This window comes from Nannobrachium achirus (assembly GCF_963921795.1).
Source record: "Nannobrachium achirus genome assembly, chromosome: 19".
Classification (NCBI taxonomy): Eukaryota; Metazoa; Chordata; class Actinopteri; order Myctophiformes; family Myctophidae; genus Nannobrachium; species Nannobrachium achirus.
In genome coordinates, this window is record NC_137826.1 from 25,700,394 (window position 1) to 25,726,186 (window position 25,793).

General features: G+C 40.7%; 2 protein-coding genes across 2 annotated transcripts in view; both read left to right on the top strand.

The window, feature by feature from the left end:
• Positions 1 to 13,418, top strand: part of LOC308304721 (collagenase 3) — a gene marked incomplete at both ends in the record, with an annotated part of 25,600 nt that extends 12,182 nt beyond the window's left edge. The window contains 9 exons of the mRNA XM_080749351.1: positions 4,331 to 4,584; positions 5,640 to 5,788; positions 5,904 to 6,029; positions 6,252 to 6,413; positions 8,565 to 8,694; positions 9,412 to 9,548; positions 11,578 to 11,737; positions 13,100 to 13,203; positions 13,300 to 13,418. Coding sequence (XP_080605477.1) covers positions 4,331 to 4,584; positions 5,640 to 5,788; positions 5,904 to 6,029; positions 6,252 to 6,413; positions 8,565 to 8,694; positions 9,412 to 9,548; positions 11,578 to 11,737; positions 13,100 to 13,203; positions 13,300 to 13,418 — 1,341 coding nt within the window. The remainder of the gene's footprint in view (positions 1 to 4,330; positions 4,585 to 5,639; positions 5,789 to 5,903; positions 6,030 to 6,251; positions 6,414 to 8,564; positions 8,695 to 9,411; positions 9,549 to 11,577; positions 11,738 to 13,099; positions 13,204 to 13,299) is intronic.
• A 7,985-nt stretch (positions 13,419 to 21,403) lies between these two features.
• mmp13a (matrix metallopeptidase 13a) lies at positions 21,404 to 25,261 on the top strand (the record flags this gene model as incomplete). The annotated part of the gene is made up of 10 exons (XM_080749093.1): positions 21,404 to 21,502; positions 21,798 to 22,045; positions 23,023 to 23,171; positions 23,300 to 23,428; positions 23,549 to 23,710; positions 23,846 to 23,975; positions 24,094 to 24,227; positions 24,335 to 24,494; positions 24,582 to 24,685; positions 25,152 to 25,261. The coding sequence occupies 10 exons, from the start codon at positions 21,404 to 21,406 to the stop codon at positions 25,259 to 25,261; spliced, it is 1,425 nt and encodes a 474-aa protein (XP_080605219.1).
• Positions 25,262 to 25,793: the final 532 nt, after the last annotated feature.

Genomic DNA, 25,793 nt, shown 5'->3' on the forward strand with positions numbered 1-25,793 from the left:
GCATGTTCCCTCAACACTCCTCCAATTATAGTTAAGATTTACTTTGCTTTATCTAAATATCATCAACATTTGTATTATGCAATTCTTATTTAATAGACACAGGACTGATGTAACAAACAAATGGCTTCAGCCAAATACATCACACATTGATCCTGATAAGAGGATGCTGCTCTCTCTGTGACTGCGGGCTTTAACATTGTAACCCCTCAATTATCCACCATCATAACATACCTCGATAATGTTGCATAACACTCTGTATATGCAAATTTTGGCACTGATAACCACCATGTTGACAAGCTAAAATGTAGACCAAACATTTGCAGTTCACGTGAAATGTCTGGGGCTCTTTGGTGAGCAATTTAAGAGGTGTAGAGAGCCACTGTGCTGATCTTGTCAGGACAGGAGTGCACAAACACATACATAATTGTTACATTGGGATCCAGGTGGTCCCCAGAGAGAGACCGCTGTATCTGCACTTGCACAACAATCCAAAGAAAACGGCTGGCTTGCAGGGATCCAAGACAGTCGGATATGGGGATGCTCTTGCTCCGCTTTTTGACTCTCATGCTAATCCCTGGTCAGATAATGACCTTTCCTCTTAAAACCCAAGGACCACCTTCACAAACCCACACTGGACCTTCTGAAGCCCAACAGGAGTTTGCCAAGGTATTTATTTATAAATGGATGCATGGGATGTGATGTGATGTGAGGATGGGAAAGATTTTTTTTTTAACAATATATTTATTGAAATTTTTCAAAATGTACAGAACATGTATGTAATATGTATGTTAATATATTGAACATTAGAACAATAAGACATATAGACACTACATACAAAACAAAACAAACAAAAAAAAACAATTACATGGAACGTAAAAAATAAAAATAAAACAAGGATGGGAAAGATTTGGTCTCTGCTTGATAGCACTTTGCTCTGGTAAGCCATGATGTTAGTTTAATTAAGAGCAGTATATGTCCCTAAAAGCTTCTTGCTGAGTGATTTATTGATGCAATCCACTTTTCCTTTAAAGCTGCACTATGTAACTTTCCTCTTCACTCTTCTACCTCGCCTGGTTTCCTGCACAAATGCTGAAATCTTTACCATTGAGCTAATAGAGCCTGCCTGCATGCTCATAGTTTGAATTGCATCTTGACCATCAGGTAAAGATTTGTTGACATGATCTAAATGTCTCAAACTCTCAATAGAAGAGCAGTAGAAGCTCACAATATGTCCTGTCTTCAAAAAAATGAAATAGGAATGCCAGGGTTAAAATGTTAACAAAGAAAAACATTACTTCTGAGTTCTTCTGCAGCAGAAGAACTGCTGCAGTACAACCTATATGAGTGGGTTGATTACATTTTAAACATACAACCACATTGTGTTAATTACTTTGTTGATTCAGTTTTAAACAAACAACCACATACTTTTAATGACTTGGTTGATTATGTTTAGAGCATTCAATAAAAGCTCATTTCCAGGGGTGGAGAGTAACGAAGTACACTTACTTACTAATTTTGCACAGACACAGGAAAAATGAAATCGTGACATATAATGAATAATGATCACAAAGAGGTCTGTTAAGTAAATTAGAGTATCTGTACCTTACTTGAGTATTTATTTTCCTCTCCTGTTTCACTCCACTACATTTCAGAGACAAAAATTGCACTTTTGGCTCTACTACATTGGGAAAAAGTACATTTTGAATTAACCACTTAAGCCCTTTTTCAAATATAGTGAAAATAGCTCACAAAATTGTTGTGAGCTTGTACTGTTTTCACTATTATTAAATCTTTTTAGAAAATCTCTTATTTTAGCTTTTGTTGTTGCACAACAAAGTTAGACTGTTCCAAAACGTTTAGATACAGTTGGCATGCCTCCAGAACAAGAAGATGGGCACTAGGGTGGTTAAGTGGTAGTTTTAACTGCTGAATCATGCTAGATGAAATAAATTATGTGAAAGATGTGTAGTGTGCGAATCAGACCAACCTAATGCCACAATAGCATTTTCTTTGGCACTTTATATTATCTTATTATATTATATTGTCTTTCTTAGGGATGTCCGATGTCCGATATTGACGTTTTTTACCGATAACAGATAATATCCAACTCTTAATTTCCGATACCGGTATTAACCGATACCGATATATGCTAATATTATATCTAGCAGTGATTCTCAACCAATTGAATTTCAAGGACTCCCAGTTTGAAAGACAGAAATCTTTATTATTGTTATGGAGATGTATAAATGAGGCTACAATAAAATACAAAATTCAAATAAAAAAAATGCTTAAAAACATCAACTCATAATCATCTGAGGTGGTATGGTATACTGTATGTTTCTTTTTCCAGAATTTTTCATTCGCAAACCAGATTTTCCGGGGGAAGCTTTTTATTACTTACACTGTTTTATTACTGTTTCCGACTGTCTGTTTCCGGGCCGACAGTACAAACAAAGGCAGGGCCTTTAGCCAATGAGGGAGCAGTATTCTCTGTGATGTCCCCACCAATAAGTCCAACATGATATAAATAACCCTCACTCTAGATGTGAGGTCACCGAGACGTCACCCCCTCAACCAACAAGTGTCGTCACATACCCAGCATCGATCACAGTACTTGTGCCTCTGCTGCCTGGCGCACAACTAGGCCATACATGGCCACGAGTGCACAAGACGCAAGTTGGCACCTCGACAGAGTGCAGTCTAGTACTGCGATAGGCTGGGCATGTATGTCGGTGTCCTTCTATGTTTAAGCCCTTAGCCCAATCAGGGACCAGCATTTCTGGCAATGTCATATAGCAGCCAATGAGGGACCAGCATTCCTGGTGATGCCAGTGGTGATGTCACTGGCATCACCAGTGGTGAGCGCATGCACCTCATGACGCACTCTGCTAGCACACAAGTACTTCTGCACAAGGCACAAGTTGGCACCTCGACAGAGTGCAGCTCTAGTTGGTTCTGTGGCTATAGTCGGGGAGCCACTGTGCCAAAATGAGAAAAGACCTGTGATGTCATGACATACTCAAAATTTTAGTTTTTCCTATTAATTTGGTCAATAAGGTACACAGAATGAGAGGCCTGCTCTGCCGGAAACATTGCGGAAAAAAAGGTTTCCCATTGACTTCACTATACTGGAAAAAACACACCAAAAAATATGCTAGATTTCAGCCTCTCAAACCTGTGAAAAGTGATGAGTCATCACTTTTCACCGTTATTTTGGTCCATTTTCTAGCCCAAGGAATGTTTGTCATGCAAAACAAATGCTTGCAATGGATTCAGAATCATCAAGAACCCCTAGTTTGACCCCTCACATGCTACTTAAAGCATATTTATTTTGGTGTGTTTCTTTCCTGTATAGTGAAGTCGATGGGACAGTGATACAAATGGCCATAACCTTTTTTTCACAATGTTTCCGACAGAGCAGGCCTCTCATTCTGTGTACCTTAATGACCAAATTAACAAAAATAAAAAGTATGTCATGACGTCACAGTTAAAACCCTATTCTTTAAGCTTTTGGGCCTGTGGCTCCCCGGCTACTATGAAGCCTCTTGTCACTTGGTCAATGGTTGGGGTGGTTAGGTTCTTTGATAAGGCTGTGAGTTTTGCTGAGACAATATCGGTCCTGGATGGAGCAATGATGTAGCATGTCAGCAGTTTTGGAAGCAAATTCACCCTCAAGGAACCCTGAATGCCTGCACCCACTTTGAGAACCACTGTATTATTTACAGCAAATAAATAAACAAAACAAAAATGGTTTTAGGTCATAGTTATGCAAAAAGAAAATTCTAAAGCCTTCACAACTTCTCAAGTAGAATATGTGAAACTGTATGGATGGACCTACGGTATTATAACCTTAGGTCATAAACTACCATAGGCCTTTCATGGCGTGACACGCGTGACACCTACAATTACTAGGAAAAAGCTATCATCTGCTCGACACTGCTTTTAAAGGTTTAGAGAACATTTCAGGAATGTTTACTGTAAAAAATATAAATAAAAGTCCACCTATTGAATCCACATCTGATTATTTGTACTTCTACTTGGCAGACATTGTGGCAAATTGAAGAGATAAATGCCTTGTACTGTTATTTACATTTGTTTTATTGCTTGTGATTACTGTGTTTCTATTTTTTCCCCTCAGCTTGGACCAATTCAAATGGAATGTCTGTGCCTCGGGCATGCAAAATGAATAACATTTCATGAGAAAGATCAAGAAATTAGATAAAATGTCTCCAACACCTGAGAAGCGTCTACTTGGCTTCCGTTCAGTTCGTTTCTCGTCAGCTGTGATAGTAAATCATCTTGCACACTGAATGAACTATCTGCTTTTCAGGAGTACCTTAAGAACTTTTATGGCTACAAACCCACGTCAGAGAGACACAGGCGGGCTGCAGAAGACAGCAGCACAGATCAGGTGCCTGGACTCTGTGGCAAGGTCAAGGAGATGCAGCACTTCTTTGGTCTTCCTGAAAGTGGAGAGCTGACGCCAGAGACTCTGGCGGTTATGAGGAGGCCTCGCTGTGGTCTGTCAGATGTGGAGGCATTTGGGGAGACGTTGCGTTGGACAAAGAGAACCCTCAGCTACAGGTGAGGGATCTAAACCAGGGACGTGCTGGGCCCCTATTCAGCCCGGGAAAAAGAGTTGGAGAGGCCTTCATTGCGCGCTATAGAGAGAGATCTCTCTCCATAGCGCTGCTGCTACTCAAAGATTTGCCATTTCAGATCATGACAAGTGACAAGCCAGTGGGCCAATTACATGAGTTATATTTCGTCGTTGTCGGGTGGAAACCTTGTATGTCCAAAACCGTTTGTTTTGTATTTATCATTTAAAAAATTAATTAAACTAGTGAAAACAGCCGATCTACAAGCACACAACGCCTCGCACTTTTCACTACTTTTGTGCGACGGCCTTGTATGATGAAGCAGGGCTTTGCTTTGCGAAGAAATTTACAAATTTGAAACTTGAAGATACGAGGTTTCTGCCCGACAGTGACTATTTACTTTGTTGGCCACCCAGCCCCCAAAATGGAACGAAGGCCGACATTTTATTTTAATTATTTTCCTAATGGCCGGCCTGGGCCGGCCGGAAATGAACCAGCTGTTCGGGAGTCGTCCCGCTTTTCCCAATGGCCAGCACGTCCCTGATCTAAACCTGTAAATCCAGAAAAGTGGTTGTAGCACTGTTGCTATTTTCCTAACTCACGTCTAACGTACTGTTGAACGATTAGCCATGACACACTTAATATTTGGGCAAGGTTTCACCCAGATGCAACTGCCTTTGACTTTCATCATCATTATAAAATGATTATATCGCTAAATGTTTTAAAAAATATATATAAAATATGTGATTTGGCCTACTAGTAGTATACAAACACACACAGACACACAAACGGATCCTCTACAACAATGGTTCTCAAAGCGGATTCCATGTACTCTCTAGGTTCCTTAAGTGGTTCTAAATTGACCCTAACAAGTCAGTAACTGAGTATACAAATGGAACCAAATTGACCCGGTTCTATTTGTATAGTGTTGGAGTTAAGGGGAGACCTTGAAATATAGAAGTATGAGAACCATTGCTCTACAAAGATGGCTCGTCTGCTACAGAGCTACGCCGTAAAACAAGTCCTTTGCTGTTTTCTCAGAATCTCCACATACAGTCAGAACATCAGGGCCAAGCAGGCACGCAAAGTCTTCAGGGCAGCATGGAAACTGTGGTCAGAGGTCATACCCATTCGCTTCCGCAGGCGGAGCAGGAGGGAGGCTGACATTGTCATTTCTTTCTACAGCGGCGGTGAGATCCAGAGAGTATTTTGTTTTATTTGATGCCATAAAGGTTGTGCAGATGCATGTTGCCGATGCATGAATGTTGAGGTTTGAATGGCATTTAATCAGATGTTGTTTCACAGAGCATAATGATGGAGCGGCCTTTGACGGCAAAGGAGGTATCCTAGCCCATGCCTTCCTGCCTGGGAAGGGTATCGGTGGAGATGTCCATTTTGATGTAGACGAAGACTGGAGTTTTAATACTACTGGTACTGGCAATAACCATTATTTCTCAGACTTAGCTAGCTCCAATATTGCTTCAACTTGATAAATCTGCTCAAACTTACATTATTTAGCATCTGCTGTAGTAACATTTTTGAGAAGGGTAAGCTGAATATAGGATAACATTTTCTATTGTCAATGTATTATAAAAGAAAATATAGTGAATTGACCATTTTAGCAATGAGTGGCAATGTTTGTTTCTGTTTCAGGGTTTAACTTATTTGGTGTGGCTACACATGAGTTTGGCCATGCTCTTGGTCTGCCCCATTCCACTGACCCAGGAGCCATCATGTACCCAGCATACAACTTTGCCCCTCAAGCTGAATTTCAACTCTCCTTCCAAGATGTCAAAGATGTCCAAGATGTGTATGGTGAGTGATCTGAGATCCTGAGTATCTCTTCTCTCTACTTTCTTTTTTCTCTCTTTTTCTCCCAGATTAGTTGTTAACAATTCCTAGAGTTTTCCTCATGTAGTCCCATGTCACTGTCCAATTGGTCATCTGGTAGGGTGCAGACAGCCATGTGTCTCGTCCAATGCATATACCAGGGGTGGGCAACTTTGATGATGAAGAGGGCCACTATATTTCCACCTTCACTCCAGAGGGCCACAATGCATATTGATACGTGCTACTTTGTCATTCAAGTATCTCATACAAAAGAAGCAACAATAGCAGATCTACAAGCTCAAAACGCATCGCGCTGCGATGCGTTTTGAGCTTGTAGATCGGCTATTTTTGCTTCTTTTGAATTAGAATCCTGAAATATTTTTTGTTATTTTTTTAATTGGAATCCTCAATTATTTTTTGTTATTTTTTAATTTGAATCCTGAAATGTAACATTTTGATTTAATTCAAACGCATTTAGTTATATACTCATGTTAACTTTATGTACCTAAATACAAAAACATTGGACATAAAAAAGACATTTTATTACTACTATACTAGTCATTAAGCTACTAAGATAGACTGAAGGAATTAAAGCAGGTCATGTTTGGAATTGTAACAGCTGAAATCAATAACATATCAGTATTCCAGTATCAACCTGCGGGCCGCATTAAGTGAAGGTGGGGGCCGCATGTGGCCCCCGGGCCGCCAGTTGCCCATGTATGGCATGTATGGCATGAGGTCACCAGCTAATTCTCGTGAAGAGTTTCACTGGGAGGACATAACATATGAACAATCTATTCCTCTCAGTTCCACAACCCTCTGAACAGGTGCCCTGACCAAACTGCAGGAGTTGCTAACGCAGTGACAGAAAACACCCTCCCCACCCAGCCTCCGCCTACCCATGAACACGGCCAATTGTGTTTATAGGAGCATACAGCCAAGCAGGTGGTGTGCAGGAACCTCTTCCATGCACCCCCCTGATGCCCCCATAATCTGAGTATTCTCAAGAAAAACACGACTGGCACATGACACAGGCAGGCCTGATTGTCAAGCTATCGACACAGGATCAAGTGCAATAAGCTGGGTGTGCCTTAGCGAGGAGATATATTTTTCACTGTTCTTTAACCACATGAATTGTATGACTTATCGGTGAAACTAGATGTCAACAATTTGGGAACCCATTTTGTAATGGATTCCCATGTGCAGAATCTGTCTTGAGAGATTATGTCGATGACACGCAAAGATAAAGGATCTTCAAAACCAAGGAATGTGTTTTTCTAGAAGTGTACCACACTACAGTACCTGGCTCTAATCCTTCACAAAAACATGCACATTTAAAGCACATTGAATTGCCTTGTTGTTGAAATGTGCTGTACAAATACTTCTGCCTCGTCTTGCCCTGAAGAACACACAGGAAACTACAGAAAATACAAAACGCTGTGGTGTGGTCTAATGCTTTTGATTGATTGATTGAGTTTATTAGAAGTTTGCATAGAAAAAGGTACAGTTTCATGACGGTACAGTTCACTGGTACCGTCTACTAAAAGGAGATCCAAGAAAAGACTAAGCTTATTTCCACAGGAAACCATTAAAGTATCTCATATAACATTGAATGACAGACGAATACAACGTTTTAATTTCCAGGACCCCCTTAACTCAGAGAGTTACAGACCTATAAGGGTCCATTTGGAATCCCCAAAGGGAACTCTGGGGGGTCCCTGGACACCACTTTGAGAACCACTGGTCTAGAACCTGAACAATACAGTGGTTGCAGATGCATGAATGATTGTTGTCAACCTATCGCTGGAATGGTCAAATATAAAATATATTCCCAAACAAACAGTATAAAAGTATAAGACATGTAAGGTGTGGCAGATGTCAGCATGGATCCAATAAGCTGAAGCAAGGTGCAACATGCACCTTACCCCACATTTTAACTGCGGGCAACAGCCGGCGACTCTGGGTGACGTCGTCCAATTGAACATGTTTTTTGGGTGACGTTTTCCACCATCGCCTCATCGCCTCATCGCCTCCTCTCCAGTAGCTATACCAAAACTGGAATGCCCTAAAAACATACAGTATAGCCATACTATCAAACATAATTTAAAATTGCTCCTTTTTGTTTTGCTCCTGCAGGTATTAATCCCAATTTCTCATTAATGGCCCTGAGGAGGCCCCCTCCAAAAACACCTGACAAATGTGACCCCGATTTGTCTTTTGATGCTATAACAGAACTGCAACAGGAGGTCCTGTTTTTCAAAGACAGGTAAAGTACTTTTGTATTTATACTACTACTTTCCACATAGTTCAAGTATGACAAACCCATACCTGTGTATCCATGTCTATAGGCCTTCAAATTACCCATTTAGGCCTAGAATTATTGAATGCTTTAAGCAGTGAGAAATAGCAGATATACAAGCTCACAGCGCGGGTGCCGCGCTGCGAGCTTGTAGATCTGCTATTTTTGAAAAAGTCGTGAAAATGTGTGCAAATCTTTGAATATTATTTATTTTCAAAGCGAACGTTTGTAACTCAAATTTTGCTTCTGGGTGGTCCCTGGAACGAAATATTTTAAGATGGGGGTCCGTGGCCAAATACATATAATTTTGGGGGTCCTTCACATGAAAAGGTTTGAGAACCACTGACATAGTAGTCTCTCAAGAACAGACTAACTGAGCTAAGTGAAAAGGGCCTTTTCTTTGACGATGGCTGGCCAGATTGCTGCCATGGAAACATTAGAAGGATTCAAAAGACACTTATAGAATCGGGTCAAAATTCTAATTTTCACGATTTTTCAAAAATAGCAGATCTACAAGCTCGCAGCGCGGCACCGAGTGTATATCTGCTATTTTTCAATAGTTAAAGCATAAAATAATGATACACAATAATGTGTACCCGTTCTAAATGGGTTAAGTCGTGTACATTTCAACAATGCAGGTAAGAACACCATAAAGAAAATTAAACAATGCTTTACATCTTTCAGATTTATGTGGCGCAAGCATTCCTCGTTTGATGACATAAGAATCAGTCTGATAAACAGTCTGTGGACTGACATCCTGCCTCTAAGCTTGGATGCTGCTTATGAAAACGTAGAGAGGAACCTGATGGTGGCCTTTAAAGGTACCTCACTGCCTTATTCTGAAACACTTGATTTTCACTGTTTGAACCTCACATGAACACTGTTGTCCCTATGGGGGAAAGATCTACAAGCTCACAACACGTGGATGTGAGCTTACTATTTAAAGGGATATTCCACTTTCAACAGGGAGCAGTGGTAGGGCCTCTCTCCACATACAAACCCATTGTAACTTCAAACTTCATTTTAACCATGATAGATTCATTAAAAACACCCATTATTTTTTCTGGTGACTCATACTACCCTCCTAATACGTGAGCAGGCCGTGTTTTTTCCGATAACCTTTTTCATTTATTTTTAATAATTATTTGGGAAAATGAAATACAAAAGAAATATTATTAAAAATGAAAGAAGTTATCGAAAAAACACGGCCTGCTCACATATTAGGAAGGTAAAATGAGTCACCAGATAATAATGGGTGTTTTTAATGAATCTATCATGGTTAAAATGGGGTTTGAAGTTACAATGGGTGTGTGTGGGGAGAGGCCCTGGGCCTGGAGGGCCTGGTAACATTTACATCAAATATCTAAATATTCAATCAAGCAAATTAAAAACTGTTCAGGGTGTTCATAAAAGCCTGATTAGATGATAAAATTACCAAAGGTGTTTTTGAAAGTGAAATATCCCTTTAAGAGGAAAAATGAGGGGATGATGTTTATACCTGTGGGGGACACCAGTCAACTAAGTATGTTAAGTTCACGGGAGCGATCATTTAGGTTGAATATACTTTATTACAAGAATGGCAGCTTAGATATACAACATACACAGCAGCAACATCAAGCATATGAATAATAACATATCATATACAACAGTGCGTGGACAGCATAAGAGCAAGCAGCATGATAAGCACAGCATCTCTATACTAAAAGCGGCACTGAGTATAGTTATGGATTCTGCCCTCGGATCATCCGTGGCCACGATACCTGGCACGGTATATCGTGGATGAAGCTCTCCGCGGTTACATGATCCGAGACCCCCAGCGGGGATTAGCACAATCCAATGAGGTGGAGCTGGGGACGGTGGCGGGGCAGCAACAAGTGTGGCAACTGACTGGCATTAGGGCATAGCCCCCTAAGTACTCTGGGTAAAGGGTCGAGGCGCTGCCCCGCCCTCGAGGTGCGCGCTCAACCCCTAGACCGCTCCCCTGAAATAGCTGCGTCATACTTCCTGCGCCTAATTTAATAAACAATGTTTCAACACAAACAATGTTTCAACACAGGTAAGTGAATATCGGAGTGATTCACCAATGTTTTAATTTCAAGGACCTCCATGAATCAAAGAGTATGCAAATGTGTGTTTACATTCGTAAACTCTTACATTACAGATCTGTAAGGTCCATTTGTACAGTAACTGTAAAAGAAGGAGAAGGTCTGCACACCATCTTGATGCTCCCAACATGAATGTATTAATACCAGAGCGGTCAAACACCAAACTCCATTTGTAACTCCCTCAAGGAACCCTGCAGGGTCCCTAGACGCCACTTTTAGAACCATTGGAATATATCAGTGGTTCTCAAACTTGGGGTCAGGACCCCAAGTGGGGTCCCCAAATTATTTTGTGGGGTCCCCAGTTGATTAGCTTAATGTAATTTGTTTTCTCACTCAACGGTAAACAAACCAACACACAGTATAAGTGTATACAGGGTATCTGCACATTTATAAAGTGACAATTTATAAGGACTTTCAAGTCCATTTTAATACCAAACTGGCCAAGCTGTCAAATATTAAGTAAGCAAGAGGTGAACATTGTGAAAATAGCCGATCTACATGCTCACAACGCCTCGCACTGCGAGGCGTTGTGAGCATGTAGATCTGCTATTTTCACAATATTTATCTGTGGAACCGAGTCACATTAAATGTAATACGTACAATTCCAAGTGGGGGTCCCCAGTGCAAATATGTTTGTTTTGGGAATTGGGGGGGGTCACAGCCTAAAGGTTTGAGAACCCCTGGAATATATCATGGAAGTGAAATGCATTGGAGATCATCACACAGTGCTCTGGTTGTTTTCTAGGTCATCAGTACTGGGTGATCCATCAGTTGAACCTCCTAGAGGGCTTCCCCAGAAACATCTCTGAGTTGGGCTTCCCTCCCAGGGTTCAGTCTGTGGATGCTGCTCTCCATTTCCGTGAAGCTCGCCTCACTGTGTTGTTCACTGGTCATGAGTGTTGGAGGTACTTTGTATAGGCCAGGGGTCTTCAACGTTCTCATGCCAGGGACCCCTTAGTTGAGAGAGAGATGAAGCAGGGACCCCCCACAACCTGTTTCCATATAGTTTCATCATTTGACAGCACAATCATCAGTGTATTTTGGAATCATGTCAATTTGTGTTTTCAGATATTTAACCACTCGAACCATCAATACTTGAATTTTCACTCGAGTCTGCTCTTTTTCCCCTCTACACCAAAGCTCTTTGCCGAAAATAGCCGATCTACAAGCTCACAACGCCTTGCGCTGCGAGGCGTTGTGAGCTTGTAGATCTGCTACTTTTGGCTAAAGTTCTCCCAATATGGACACGGTTCAAGTGGTTCATATAAAAAAAGAGAAAAAAAAGTTTCTAATCACACAAAGATTTGGAGGACCCCGTGTAGGAACTCTGAGGACCCCCTAGTGATCCCGGGACCCCCTGTTGAAGACCCCTGGTATAGGCCATACAAACAAAATGTCTCACAGAATAAACAATAGAAATGTATTCTTATTCTTATTATTATGAATAGAACATAAATAAAATAAAATGAGATGGCTTTTCACTCACAGTTAATGATGAAATCCATGATAGGTTATGACACCACAGATTTGGTCATGCTTTTGTTGGAAGTACTGTAATACAGTAGTAACACCATTTCCTCACATTCTGGCATCTTGCCTACCCTGTCACATTGACATCTCCAGTGGTCATCTTCCATTTCCCCAGTTGGTGTTCATCTAAAAACATTCCAATAGGCGGCCCGCGGGCCATTTGCGGCCCGTGGGGGGCTACTGTCTGGCCCCCACCAACCCCAGTAATAATGGTGGTATAAGAGCAGCAACAACACTAGTATATCATCGTTGTCGGGTGGAAATCTCGTATCTCCAAATTTGTACGTTCTTTCGCAAATCATACAAGGCCGTCGCACACAAGTAGTGAAAACAGCAGATCTACAAGCACACACCGCGAGGCGTTGTGTGCTTGTAGATCGACTGTTTTCACTAGTTTAAATAATTTAATAAATGATAAATGCAAAACAAACGGTTTCGGACATACAAGATTTTCACCCGACAACGACGATATCTGAACTGTCGCTGGAGTAGCGGGAACGCCGGCGTCGCCCCCTGCAATGTTGTGGCCCTCGGCTCGGTACCCTAGACATAATTCGGCCCTTGGGGAAAACTAATTGGGGAACCCTGGTGTACATACACGTTTACGGTGATTTGCATGCATGGGCTTTCAGTTTACAGCCTATAATTTCAGCTGCAACATACAGTAGATACCGGTAACTCCAGCTTTGTTATGTGGTTGGATGTCATCTGACATTGACATATTGTATGATTTATAGGTACAATGAAGAGCGGATGATGATGGAGGAGGGCTCTCCAACACCTATATCCCAGGAATGGCCAGGTGTTCCCACTCCCCTGGATGCAGCAGTCTCCTATGAGGGTATCCATTAGTCTCTCTTCATTGCAAACATAACATTTAATGTTCTTACATCATTTGTGTTTTTTACACCGGATAATTCATACCTTACACCCACAGGATTTGTCTTCTTCTTCAAGGGGAATGTACAGTACAAATACGACCCCAAACACAAGTATGTCATCTCCACCAGGCCAGCTAATGACATGCTGGAATGCAAAAAAGGAAGCAGCCACTGACAAAGCCCTGGCAAAGCCACGTTCTAATCTACTTGAAAAAACGCCTCCAGCCAGTGGAAATCACTACCTTCACACATTAAACATACAGTATTATACGCAAATACTTACAATCCCTCACACAGAAACTGAGGAGAGAGACCACGCAATATTTTGTAACTGCTACACGAACATATGCATCGTTTGATTACTTCGATTTTGTATATGCAGTGTCAGTGTCATGTATGTATGGATGGATGTATGGATGGATGAATGGACGGACGGACGGACGGACGGACGGACGGACGGACGGACGACGGACGGACGGACGGATGGACGGATGGATGGATGGATGGATGGATGGATGGATGGATGGATGGTGAGCATTGGTGACCACGGTAGTGGAAGCTAATGGGTCACTGGAAACATTACCTTTTATGTCTTTTCAAATCAGGCTTTAGATATTCTATTATTTAGGTAAGACTTGTGCGTATGTGGGTTTTTAGTTGGGTTTAAACTAGGTTTGGTATTCTTAAAATTAGTTTTCAGGAAGTTGTTCTCCTTGTTTTGCCATGTTGTTGCTGTAGTTGCTACGGATGGAAATGGCCTATATATAAGTAAAGTAAAGTAAAGTAAAGTAAAGTAAAGTAAAGTCCGGGCAGGCGGGCGGGCGGACGGACGGACGGACGGACGGGCGGACGGACGGACGGACGTGGACCCAGGAAGATTATTGTCCACGGTTGTGGAAACAACCGCAGGAAACAAATTACCCTTTCAATCCCTGGGGATCAGAATAGAGGGGAGGACATGATATATTCTAATCTGACGTTGATGGTGGTGATGAAGATGTCTTTGTGTATGTGATTTTATGTGAGATAGTGAAATATCTAGTTATATAATCACAACTGTATGTCTAAACTACCGCAACTAAAGGGAACCTAGATGGTGGGAATAGGGAAGTGGTATTACATCAATATAGATTTGTAATACTTGATATTAAACCATATTCAAATGCGTAATTCATATTATTCATATTACTTCCAAAGAGGAGTTGTGAAAATAGAGGAACAAATATGTGTTGTAATGTTTTAATAATAGTCTTTGAATCAGTGGGAAACTGTGGTTCCCATGCCTTTTCAGGCAAATATAAAGAGAGAGAGAGAGAGAGAGAGAGAGAGAGAGAAAAACATCTGTCTGTACTATTTCCTATTACAACACAATCCTTTCTTTCCACAGAAGTTCTCGTGAAGTGGCTGATGGTCCCCTACCTGAGGCAACGTATTGAGCAATGTGATTTCCTTAAGTGTTCAGTATTATAAGACACTCACTATATTGTAGCTTTCCACTAAAATAAGTCTGCAACGTACACCACCTTGTAACTCCACAGGAAATGCTAAGCCTTAAATTGATGGGAGGATTATGATGGCTTTATCAAAGTGATGATAAAGCTTGTACCTTTATTGTTACTTTTAAATGACTCACATACACAAACTGTTATGGGCGATTTTGAGTTGTGCTACTGTACAAGCACTGCATAACATGATTCTTACTTTGGCATGAAGACAGAGCAATGACCTAAACTTGGCATGGAGGTCAAACAGGATAATTGTTTGTAAAGACATGAGGCAACATGTCTCACCTGGGCCAACAGTAGCCTCAGTTGACCGCTAAAGAATCCAGAAAACCCTCATCCTTAAAATCCAAATCAATTAATCCAATGTGAGCAAGCAGGTCTACAAATTGTACTGGCCAGGAAGTAGGCAGCTAAAAAAAACAAAAAAAACATTTGAAAACAAAGTTTAAAAAATGATATTCTATCAAACCCAGCATGTTTATGAATCACAGCTTTGGGAAGATACGGCTTTAGCTTGTGTTAATGGCTCACTATGCAACTTTTCTTTTTGTGAATGAAATGTAATTTTGTCCTCTATGTAAGGTAGAGTATTAAGAGTATGTTGATACAATATAACTTATTGTATTTTGTCTCCCTGCTCTTCTTTTGAGACATTTTGATCATGTGAAGGGTCATGTCTCACCTTTACAGTATATAAGTAAAGTAAAGACAAAGGATCTGGTATGAATTTTGACCTGGTGGTCTAGATTCGCCTTATCCCCTGAGCAAGCAGGTTGGCTCTATTAGCTCAATGGAAAAAAATGTAAGCACCGGAAACCAGGTTAAAATCCGGGGATGAGGAAAGTTACATAGTGCTGCTTTACGTAATTAGAAACAGTATGACTTCAAATGGTCAGCTGCTATATCATCATAAAAGGGTTAAATACATTCTGCCTCAATGTATTTCTAATTGAACCATGTAATGCATCTTGAGTATATTTGTTATTGCATAATTGACATTGTGCCTTCTTTGTTATATGTATTTGTTTAACTTTTTTCTTTCTCTCTTCTTTAACCGTGTTACTCTTTTCTTCAGAGTGCAAAACACTGGGAGCTTGTACTAAAAATAATGTCACCCACTTACCTGTAAACCTATATGTAACCAATCATCACAAGCTTATCCTTTATCTCCTTATCTTCTTTTAACTCCTTTACTCTACATAAATGAAGGTTGGGTATGTGATAAAATATAATGTCAATTGGCACCATACCAGCTCATGTCATGCCAAGCCCTGGTGGAGAGCTTTTCAGGGAGGTGTGACAACAATAAATGGTAAATGCTGCATTTACCGGTATATAGCGCTTTAAAAGTGCTTTACATTGTGCCTTACATTCACCCATTGTGCCTTACATTCACACACTGATGGCGGAGGAAACCATGCAAGGCCTGGACATCGGGAGCAATTAGGGGTTCAGAGTCTTGGTCAGGACACTTCGACACTAATTCTGGGGGGACCCGGGATCGAACTGGGAACTTGCGTTTCCCATCTGGCCGCTCTATGCCACTCTACCCCTAAGCCACTGCCACCTTGCTTGAACTTGAGGAGCTGGTGTTGGACCACCAGCAAGAAGAGGCTGTCTCCAGCTGGAGACAGACATCCACTTGGTGGGTCACCAATTTAATCCAATCAGGAAAGAGAACCCACTTATCAGCTTCAATTTGACAGGGTTCCAATGTTGTCTGCTAAAACAGCTACAGCAAGTTGTTTATTTCATCACTTTCACTTATTTATCCTGTACTGTATATGGGTCAGTGACGTGACGCCCCAAAAAACATGTTTTTTAAAAAACTTTAAATAGCAGGCATAAAAATTATTTACTTTTGTTCTACTCACTCTCAACTTTATGGAAACACATTTTGTTTTTAGATATTTTATTGGAATCAGACTTTATTGAGCAGTTTGTTGTACTTGTGCCTAAAACCGTCATCTGGTGTGACATGACAATAATTGTTCATAAAATGAAAATGGAGTACACCTTTCTTAAGTTACTCACTTTATCAAAGTCCTTTATCATAACTAACCTGTGATCCACTATAGTTTTGTGAAAATTAATTGAATCTGTATATTTTTTTCATAATCAACACTCTGTGTGAGGCCCATGTTGTCGATCTTTCAACATATTTTAATTTTATTCTGACAAAAACTTTCTTTAAAATTACACAAATATTTGTGACTCTTCCTGATACTATTTTCTATGTAAACCATACACATTTTTTCGGTTTCATCATTAATAAAGGTATGATTTCTCACTATTTGGAATGTCACACCAGATGACTTTGTGTCACACCAGATGACCATATCTTCATGTGTCAAAGCAAACTGTGTTTTAACCTACCTATTAGTGAGTACTGAACTTTACTGATTGATTAAACAATTACCCAGGAAAAACAGCAACAGTAAAATTGCTTTAACATTAAATAACATGGCCTTAATATTTCTGAACAGGATAGTATTGTTGGGCCTTAACATAGGATAACAAAGAATTGTAGTAGTAGATGGATGATGAGGATGTGCACAGGAATGCTACGCACACCTAAGTCTTCTGCCGGCCCACGGCAGAAGGATCTTAAAGAGACAATAAGGTGCATAGCCACACTGGGAGCCAAGGCAACATTTTATTAACACCAATTATTGGAAACAACTCAGCATTCAGGTGTATTACTTTTTTCCGAAGTCTCCTGAACTTGAACACAGCATTTTGAGTTGAACAAATTTATTTACGAATCATGTCGTTACACCACATCTCCACTAGCTAAAGAGTGCTGGGTTGTGCAACTCCGAAAATAGCTGATCTACAAGATCTCGCAGCACAATGCGTTGAGAGCTTGTAGATCAGCTATTTTCGCTATGTTTGTCTCGGGTCCTACCTTACCTCATTGTCCAGTCCAGTGAGTGAAAGTACAAAAGTATTAGATTAGATTAGAATAGACATTTAGACTGCATTGTACATCAGCCAGTCACATTTGGTGAGGGTATAGACATTTAGACTGTATTGTACATCAGCCAGTCACATTTGGTGAGGGTAGCAAACCGTTTGCCCTGTTGCGGTTCTGCTATGCCACAGACAACTTCCTGCTCTTTGTAGAAAATGCAGTCTCGCCCCTTTGGCCAGACAAAACCATTTTTCATTTTTCCAAGTTGATTCATGCAGTTTATCTCTAGCCCCTCCTTATTAATGGTAACAATCTGCCCCACATATGGCTTTCCCTCATATTTGATTATGACAAACTGTCCTTGTGTGTATTCATCTGAGGAGGTGTCTGAATCCTCAGCTTGGGCCTCTCCATTAGATGCACTTGTGTCCAGCACCTGAGTAGAAGACCTTCAGGAGGAGACATTTAAATGTAATTTATTTGTCAGGTAGATTGTTTTTAGTAGTAAAATGTAATTACTAGCAAGTCCTCAAGTTTGCCAAGTATGTTATACTCACTGAAAAGTGTTACCACAATATAAGGTTTAGGTTTCTGTGAAGGGGTTTCTGCTCTGTCTGATGAATTTGCTGTATCACCGAATGAAGCTAAATTAAATTATGTAAAAATGTTTAAAACGTTGTTTTAAACATGTTAAAATGTTTTAAATGGACAAAAGAAACATGGGACTTGTTATTTATTGTTATGTCTGTAGGAAAATACAGTATATATCATCTGGTGTGACAATCAAGTCATCTGGCGTGACAAGCAGATATGTCACACCAGATGACGAAGTGTCACACCAGATGACGTTTTCTGCATTTAGGACTACCTTGAGGCTACCAGGTACACATTAGCATGCTAACAACATGCTAGCTATAACAAAACAACCTAGATTTACATGTAATTATGACCAAAGTTTCAAATAACTTTTGCTTTATTAATGAAAAAGGTGTCACACCAGATGACATCCAGAAGTGCCACACTCAAAGTTTCAACAAGATGGCATTTCATGAAAATGTTAAAATCATAACTCACCTCAGACACCTGTCTTGCAGTTGTGCTGGGAGTGCTGAATAGCCTTACAGAAGAAGGACCTCTCTAGCCCAGTAGGTGTCCAAATTATTGCCTGTTTAATTTTTCCAAACTAGTGTCACACCAGATGATTTTGGTTTGGGGGACAAAATCTTTTTGATCAGAAATGACTGAAAACATTATGCTTGGACTTTGAAAAGATATAGGCTCACAAATAGACTTTTTTTTTGCCTAAATTCATTTTTAAATGAATTTTAGCAATTCTTTTTCTTAGTTTTATTCAAGTTCCCACTTTGAGAAACAAGGTCGGGACAGTCACACCAGATGACATTTACCATGTTTGGTTGAAGATTCTGAAGAAATGAGGAATGAAATGTTTTAATCTTGAGTAAGTTCACATAAAGCTTAATGTCCTGCACAATATTCAGAAGGTTTTTGACAAATATATTTTTTATTTATACATGTTTGACACCGAGGACAGCGAAAACGCTACGTCACGTCACCCACCCATATACTGTACTGTAAGTCCTCTCTCCTGGCTAGATGAAATTGGTATCCCGACCAGTGACGCCAATGATCTTGATGACATCAGATCCCTGATGTCATCAATACACATCCTTGCCTCTCTCATGCCCATATATAGAGTAGTCTGTCATCAATATCTGAGCCCATATATGGACATATTGGTGTCAGTCTCATGTGGTCTATATGACGTCAAACATCTATGATGTCAGATGTCAGTCATCTCCATATTTGGGAAAATATGGCCACATTTTGGCCAACTTAAACAACCAACCAGGTAATTTATTTTGGTCAAAGTTGAACCCATGCCAAAGCGCCAGCGCTCGACCAGCAGTCTGGTGCACATGCCCATGTGCACCCATACAGGTATGTGCGTGTATCTTACTTAGCTGGAGAGATGGGTGACCCATGTTGCTGATAAAACACCCTATAGCAATGATTACTATAATAATAATATTGCTTTAACCTTTTAACAAAAGAAAACTAAAAAAAAAAGTTTTTGTTTCAACCAGGCCTGGAATTTGTCATTTTAGGGTCAAGGCCACTTGGCCTTTGGTGTTGTACATTTTTTTGTGGACACAAAGGCCAAATGTCATCAGAGGAAGGCCATTGGACCGCAGTGGAGCACTTTTGGTAAGCAGAACTGGTGCTGTGGGATGAACCGAACGCCAGGGGAAGGTGCCCGATGATTTTAAAGTGAATATGTAGACTGAGATAAATACTGTAAATTGGTTGAGTCTTTCAAGTACCTGGGACTCTGGCTGGATTCTGAGCTTTCTTTTAAGCCTCACATTGAATCCATTAGAACTAAAATAAACATTAGTCTTAAAGTTATGTATAGATCAATCAATTGTTTTAGCTTTAAAATAAGAAAACGAATTGCCCAGCAGCTGTTATTTCCAATACTGGACTATGGTGATGTCATTTACCAGAACACCTCTGAAACGCATCTCCATCCATTAACTGTGGCTTATAATAGTATTTGTAGATTTGTTTTGAGATGTCCTTATCTTACTCATCATTGTGTTATGTACGAATCATTGAACTGGTTATCACCCCAGGCTAGGAGAAAATTTCATTGGTTACTTTTTGTTTTCAAATGTTTTTATTTCAATTTTCCATCATACTTAAAACAATACTTACAGCCATTCACATCATCATATTCCCTAAGACATACACAGCAGCTTTTTTTCATAGTGCCCATTATGAACTCAGAAACTGGGAGACGTGCCTTTAAGTTTAAACCACCAGCTGACTTTAATATCCTGCCCTTGTCCCTTAGAGCAATTTCAAATTGTAATGCATTCAAATCTTCTCTATGGGCCCATCTTACAACTAGCTGCTCTTGTTTTTGACTGTAATTATGCTTAACTAAATTGTTTGTATTTATTTTTTCATGCTGATCTGTTATTTGTATGATCTGTGCATCTGCAAAGTTTGGTTATTTTTATTTTTATGTTTTCATTTGTATATCATTTTATTCATCTTTATCACTAAGGATACTAGTATACTGTTGAAGTGGGGGGTGTAGTGGGGGTTGAAATGTTGGAGGAGCCTTATATTATGTATGTTTTGTTTTGTTATTCTGTGTTGTTTATTGTTGTTGTTTGTTGTGCTTGAGGAAAACCTCGAAAATGAGTTGCTGCAACTCAATGGTTGATCCTCTAACAAAATCTCAAATAAATAAATGGTATTTAGGAGCTCAAGGCCAAAATGAGGGAAATTCCTGCCCTGGTTTCAAAAAACAAAACAAAAAACACCTATGCTACCTTTAAGCACATTTTTTTTTTTTTTTTTTTCATGGCCTGAAAAGGTTAAGAACCATTGATTTATTGCCAGCCGCTTAGTGTTTTATTTTATTTTCATATTTATTCTTATCATGGCTTAGTTCTTGACTCTTACCTGTAGACTACTTGCTTTGACACCTGAATTTCCCCCCCGGGATCAATAAAGTTTTATCTAATCTAATCTTATAACAGTTAAACCAGCTGCATGCATCATCAATCCAAACTTCCTCTGCCATCCATGTAGGGAATGTTTGTGAATCCAGTGACTCAGGTGGTTGTTGCTCAACTCCTGGATCTCATGTGTATATAAGACCGGCTTGGCTGTCACACAGAAACACAACCAACGAATCAACGAAGAAACATGAACTCTTTCAGCCTGTGCATCCTACTAAGCTTGGTAGCCACGGTTTATTTGCTGCCAATACCTCAAGTTACAGTACAAGATGAAGCTTTTGCAACGGTAGGTATCCTCTCCGTATCTGTAATATAGATAGTTTTTATTTGTATGACAAAATATCACCTAATCTTTATGTTGTACACAACTACAAATGCTTTATACCGTACTACCGGTATATAAAGAAAGCTATACTGTACTGTTAGATCTCATCTTACGGCTAACCAGTGCTTAGTATAGACATAATATCAACACAGTATTTGTGATTCACTACTGACCTTCATATGATGTGTTATCTTGCCCCTCCATATTTATATACAGTACATCTAACCTGTCATATCTAATACTGTATGTGTTGCAGAGCTACCTGAAGAACTTCTTCAACCTGACGGAGGAGAGCGGACCCACTGTCAGACGGGGGATCAGTCCAACGACCAGGAAGCTCGGTGAAATGCAGAGGTTCTTTGGCCTTCAGATCACTGGAACGCTGGACACCGACACACTAGCGCTGATGAAGAAGCCTCGCTGTGGCGTCCCCGATGTAAAAGTTTCCAGTTTCACCACCTTTGGAGGAGACCTCAAGTGGGAGAAAAACAGCCTTACCTACAGGTGGGAGACCTATGTGAACCCGGACACACATGTACTGACTCACACAAATAAAGACAGTTACATAGATACTGCTTCCACGTTTACAGACATGTTTACAGTAACCAGTAAGACTCCCTAATCGGGAGATAAGCGACCGTAGGTCACTTATCTCCACAAATAGGGCAAAAATGTGTTTTTCCAAAATCTTCCTGATCCATGTTGATGACATGAGTGTAGACATACTGTGTAGTGATTTTCGTGATTGTAGGGCAAAATCTGTAGGAGCAGTGTCCAAAAATGTGTTTTTAAAAATCGGCCTGGAGGTGGCGCTATATGGGAGAGATTCATGTTGATGGGATGAGTGTAGACATACTGTGTACCGATTTGCGTGATTTTAGGGCAAAAATTTTAGGAGCAGTGTCCAAAAATGTGTTTTGCAAGAATGGGCCTCATGGTGGCGCTAGAAGAGGGCCATGTGAGAAATGAGGGGTGGGGTCTCCGCGCCGCCAAGGCGGACGAATAGGTACCGGCCCCGGCTGTCCCGGTCGCTCCTAGCCGGAGTTACGGCATTTTATGTGAGCTGCAGTGTAGGGGGTCCTCCACTGGGGGCGCCACAACTTTTGCATCCGTTCTGGAGCACCAGGAGTCGGTGGTCCCCGGGAATTCCCCGTGAGCAGCCCCGTTGGGGTGGTCATTTGGTCAGTTTAGCACATTTGGTCATTTTTTACATCTGGGGGTCCCCCAGGGACCTGGGGGTCCCTGGAGCTCCGGGGGGCATGGATCGGGGCAACGGTTGCGGAGATATGAGCAGGGCAAGAGTGTGACGTGTGACTGACGGACTGACTCACTCACGGACAGCCTGTGGAGGTTTTGTATGACTGACGGACTGACTCACTCACGGACAGCCTGTGGAGGTTTTGGTAGTAAATGCGACCTGACGGTCGCAACAAATAGTTGCTGTATGTGACTCCACATTTATCTTCCAATCTGTTCCACAGGATTGAAAACTACACCCCTGACATGTCTGTGTCTGAAGTAGATGACTCTATAGAGAGAGCTCTGCAAGTATGGGCCAAGGTTACCCCTCTGAGATTCACAAGAATCTACAGCGGCATCGCTGACATCATGATCTCCTTTGGCCGCCAATGTAAGTAGAAAATAACTTGAATTTACCAAATGTGTCAAATCTATTAATAGGCCTACCCCAAAAATGCATTGATTAAACTGCTTTAATGGTGCTAGTATTTCTTAACATGATTATGTTCTTGTTTAAAGCGCATGGTGATTATTACCCCTTCGATGGTCCAGATGGCACCTTAGCTCATGCCTTTGCACCATCCAGTGGCATCGGAGGAGATGCACATTTTGATGAAGATGAGAACTTCACCTTCAATTCCAACAGCGGTGGGTTTGTTAATCTGAGGGCACTATTCATTACATTTCTTCTTTACTGGCAATTAAAGAACGACTACAATTCCTCGTAGATCCACATCAGAACTGTAATGGTGTGTTTTTCTCATGCAGGTTATGTCCTCTTCCTGGTAGCAGCCCATGAGTTTGGCCATTCCCTAGGTCTATCCCACTCTGATGACCCTGGTGCTCTCATGTACCCCGTATACAGCTACAGGAACCCAGACACCTTTGTTCTGCCCCGTGATGATGTTAATGGCATCCAGTCTCTCTATGGTAAAATAAACCCATCCAGATTTAATATGATCTTTTTCGTAAATGTATAAAATAGCCCCCGAAGGTATTTCTCCAGGACTTAAAGAATGCCTTAGTTCATCTCTCTATATTTGACTATTTTGATTTGACCTGCAGGTGCTAACACTGATGTGAGCCCGGGTGAGCCAGGACCCACGCCCCCCACCACCCCTGATGCATGTGACTCAACCATGGTCTTGGATGCTGTAACCACGCTGCGAGGAGAAATGCTCTTCTTCAAGGACAGGTATAATAATACTGTACACCTCAGATAACCAAGATTCTGCTAACAACCTTAGAATAGCATTGTTTTTTCCAGTGGCTTAATTGCTAAGCTGTAATGCTCTGTCATTGTCTGTTGTCAGCATCTTCTGGCGAAGCTACGAACAGAGCAGCACACCCCAGCAGAGTCTCATCACGAGCTTCTGGCCCAGTGCTCCTGCCAACATCGATGCTGCTTATGAGAGTCGTCAGTCAGACAGAGTCTACCTCTTTAAAGGTACATGCTCTCTTCTTTTTCGAAGCGCTCAATCATTTAAAGTGTACACATGTTTACACAAGTTAAAAGCTCTTCTCTTCTATTACCCTTCTATAATTATTCTCCAGGTCATAAAGTATGGGCCTTCTCTGGCTACGATGTCGTACCAGGCTATCCCAAAAAGCTCTCCAGTTTTGGTTTACCCAGAGGTGTAAGGAAAGTCAATGCTGCCCTCTACGATGAAGCAACACGCAAGACGTTATTCTTTGTTGGTGACAACTACTATAGGTATGCTCAGAAGACAGAGTTGAGGCAGAGTTAATATTGAATTAGTTATATAGAATCATAGTCTCATCATCATTTTTGTTGCTTCAGTTACGATGAGGCCATGGGGGCGATGGATGAGGGATTCCCCAGACTGGTGGATGAGTTGCTTCCAGGCATGACCAGCAAGGTGACAGCAGCCTTCCAATACAGAGGTGAGTGATATTTAAATAAAACATAGTGTCTAATAATGACATGGCCTCAATGTCCAATCTCTAGCTATTGTTAGTTGTGCAGTTTGAAATCAAAGCAACTATGCGTACAGCTTGAGAATGACGTCATGCACATAGTGGCATTTGTGCGTGGTCTACTTGGTCTACTTTTGTAAGGACAGACATATGTGGGTACTTACAGTACACACACGCATGCGCGTACGCGCTACGCACACACACACACACACACACACACACACACACACACACACACATGTACCGGTATACTGTACAGATGGATGGATGGATGGATGGTCAAGCAAAGCGTACTGAAATGACAAAATTGTCATCAAAATGAATGATGACTGATCAACTTTGCCGTGTTAGAGCAAAACTGTCCTTTTGTCTGTCTGTTGCAGTTTCATTAGTGGTGCCGATATTTAACTTTATTCTTAACATTTGCCCCTAGGTTTCACCTATGTGTACAGTGGACCCCAGATGTTTGAGTACAGCCTGAGGACTGGGAGGCTGTTCCGCGTGCTGGGGAACAGCTACTTCCTGCCTTGTAATCACTATTAGGTCAACTGACCAACTGACCAAGAAGGCACTGAGAATGACAATGAATGTTTACATTTAGTATCATTTTTATCAGATATTACTATTTTTTTAATTTAAGTTATATTTTTACATGTATTTATTTAAGTGGGCATATATTTTGTTTATTTACAATGTTGCTGTTATTCTGAAATAAGTGTAATCTGAAGATGTGATTATATGAACGCACTGCAATATCAGGCTACTAATATACTGTGTATCACGTCAAACTGTAACAACATGGCACAAATAACATTTCCATAAGTAACTTTAATGTGAAGCTGTTTTGTATTAAACCAAAAGTAAATGTATACTGTATGTATGTGTATTGTACAATACTTTGTACTGTACCTACAGTCAGTTTCTTGCAAAAGTGCTGGATAGCCAAACAATAAAACATTTACAGTCAGCTACTTAATTGCTACACTTTTGTTCTTTTGAGAGCTAATGTAGTCCTACTTCTCCTAATATTGATTGATATTGACTCCTGAATCTAGGAACCATACATCCACATTAT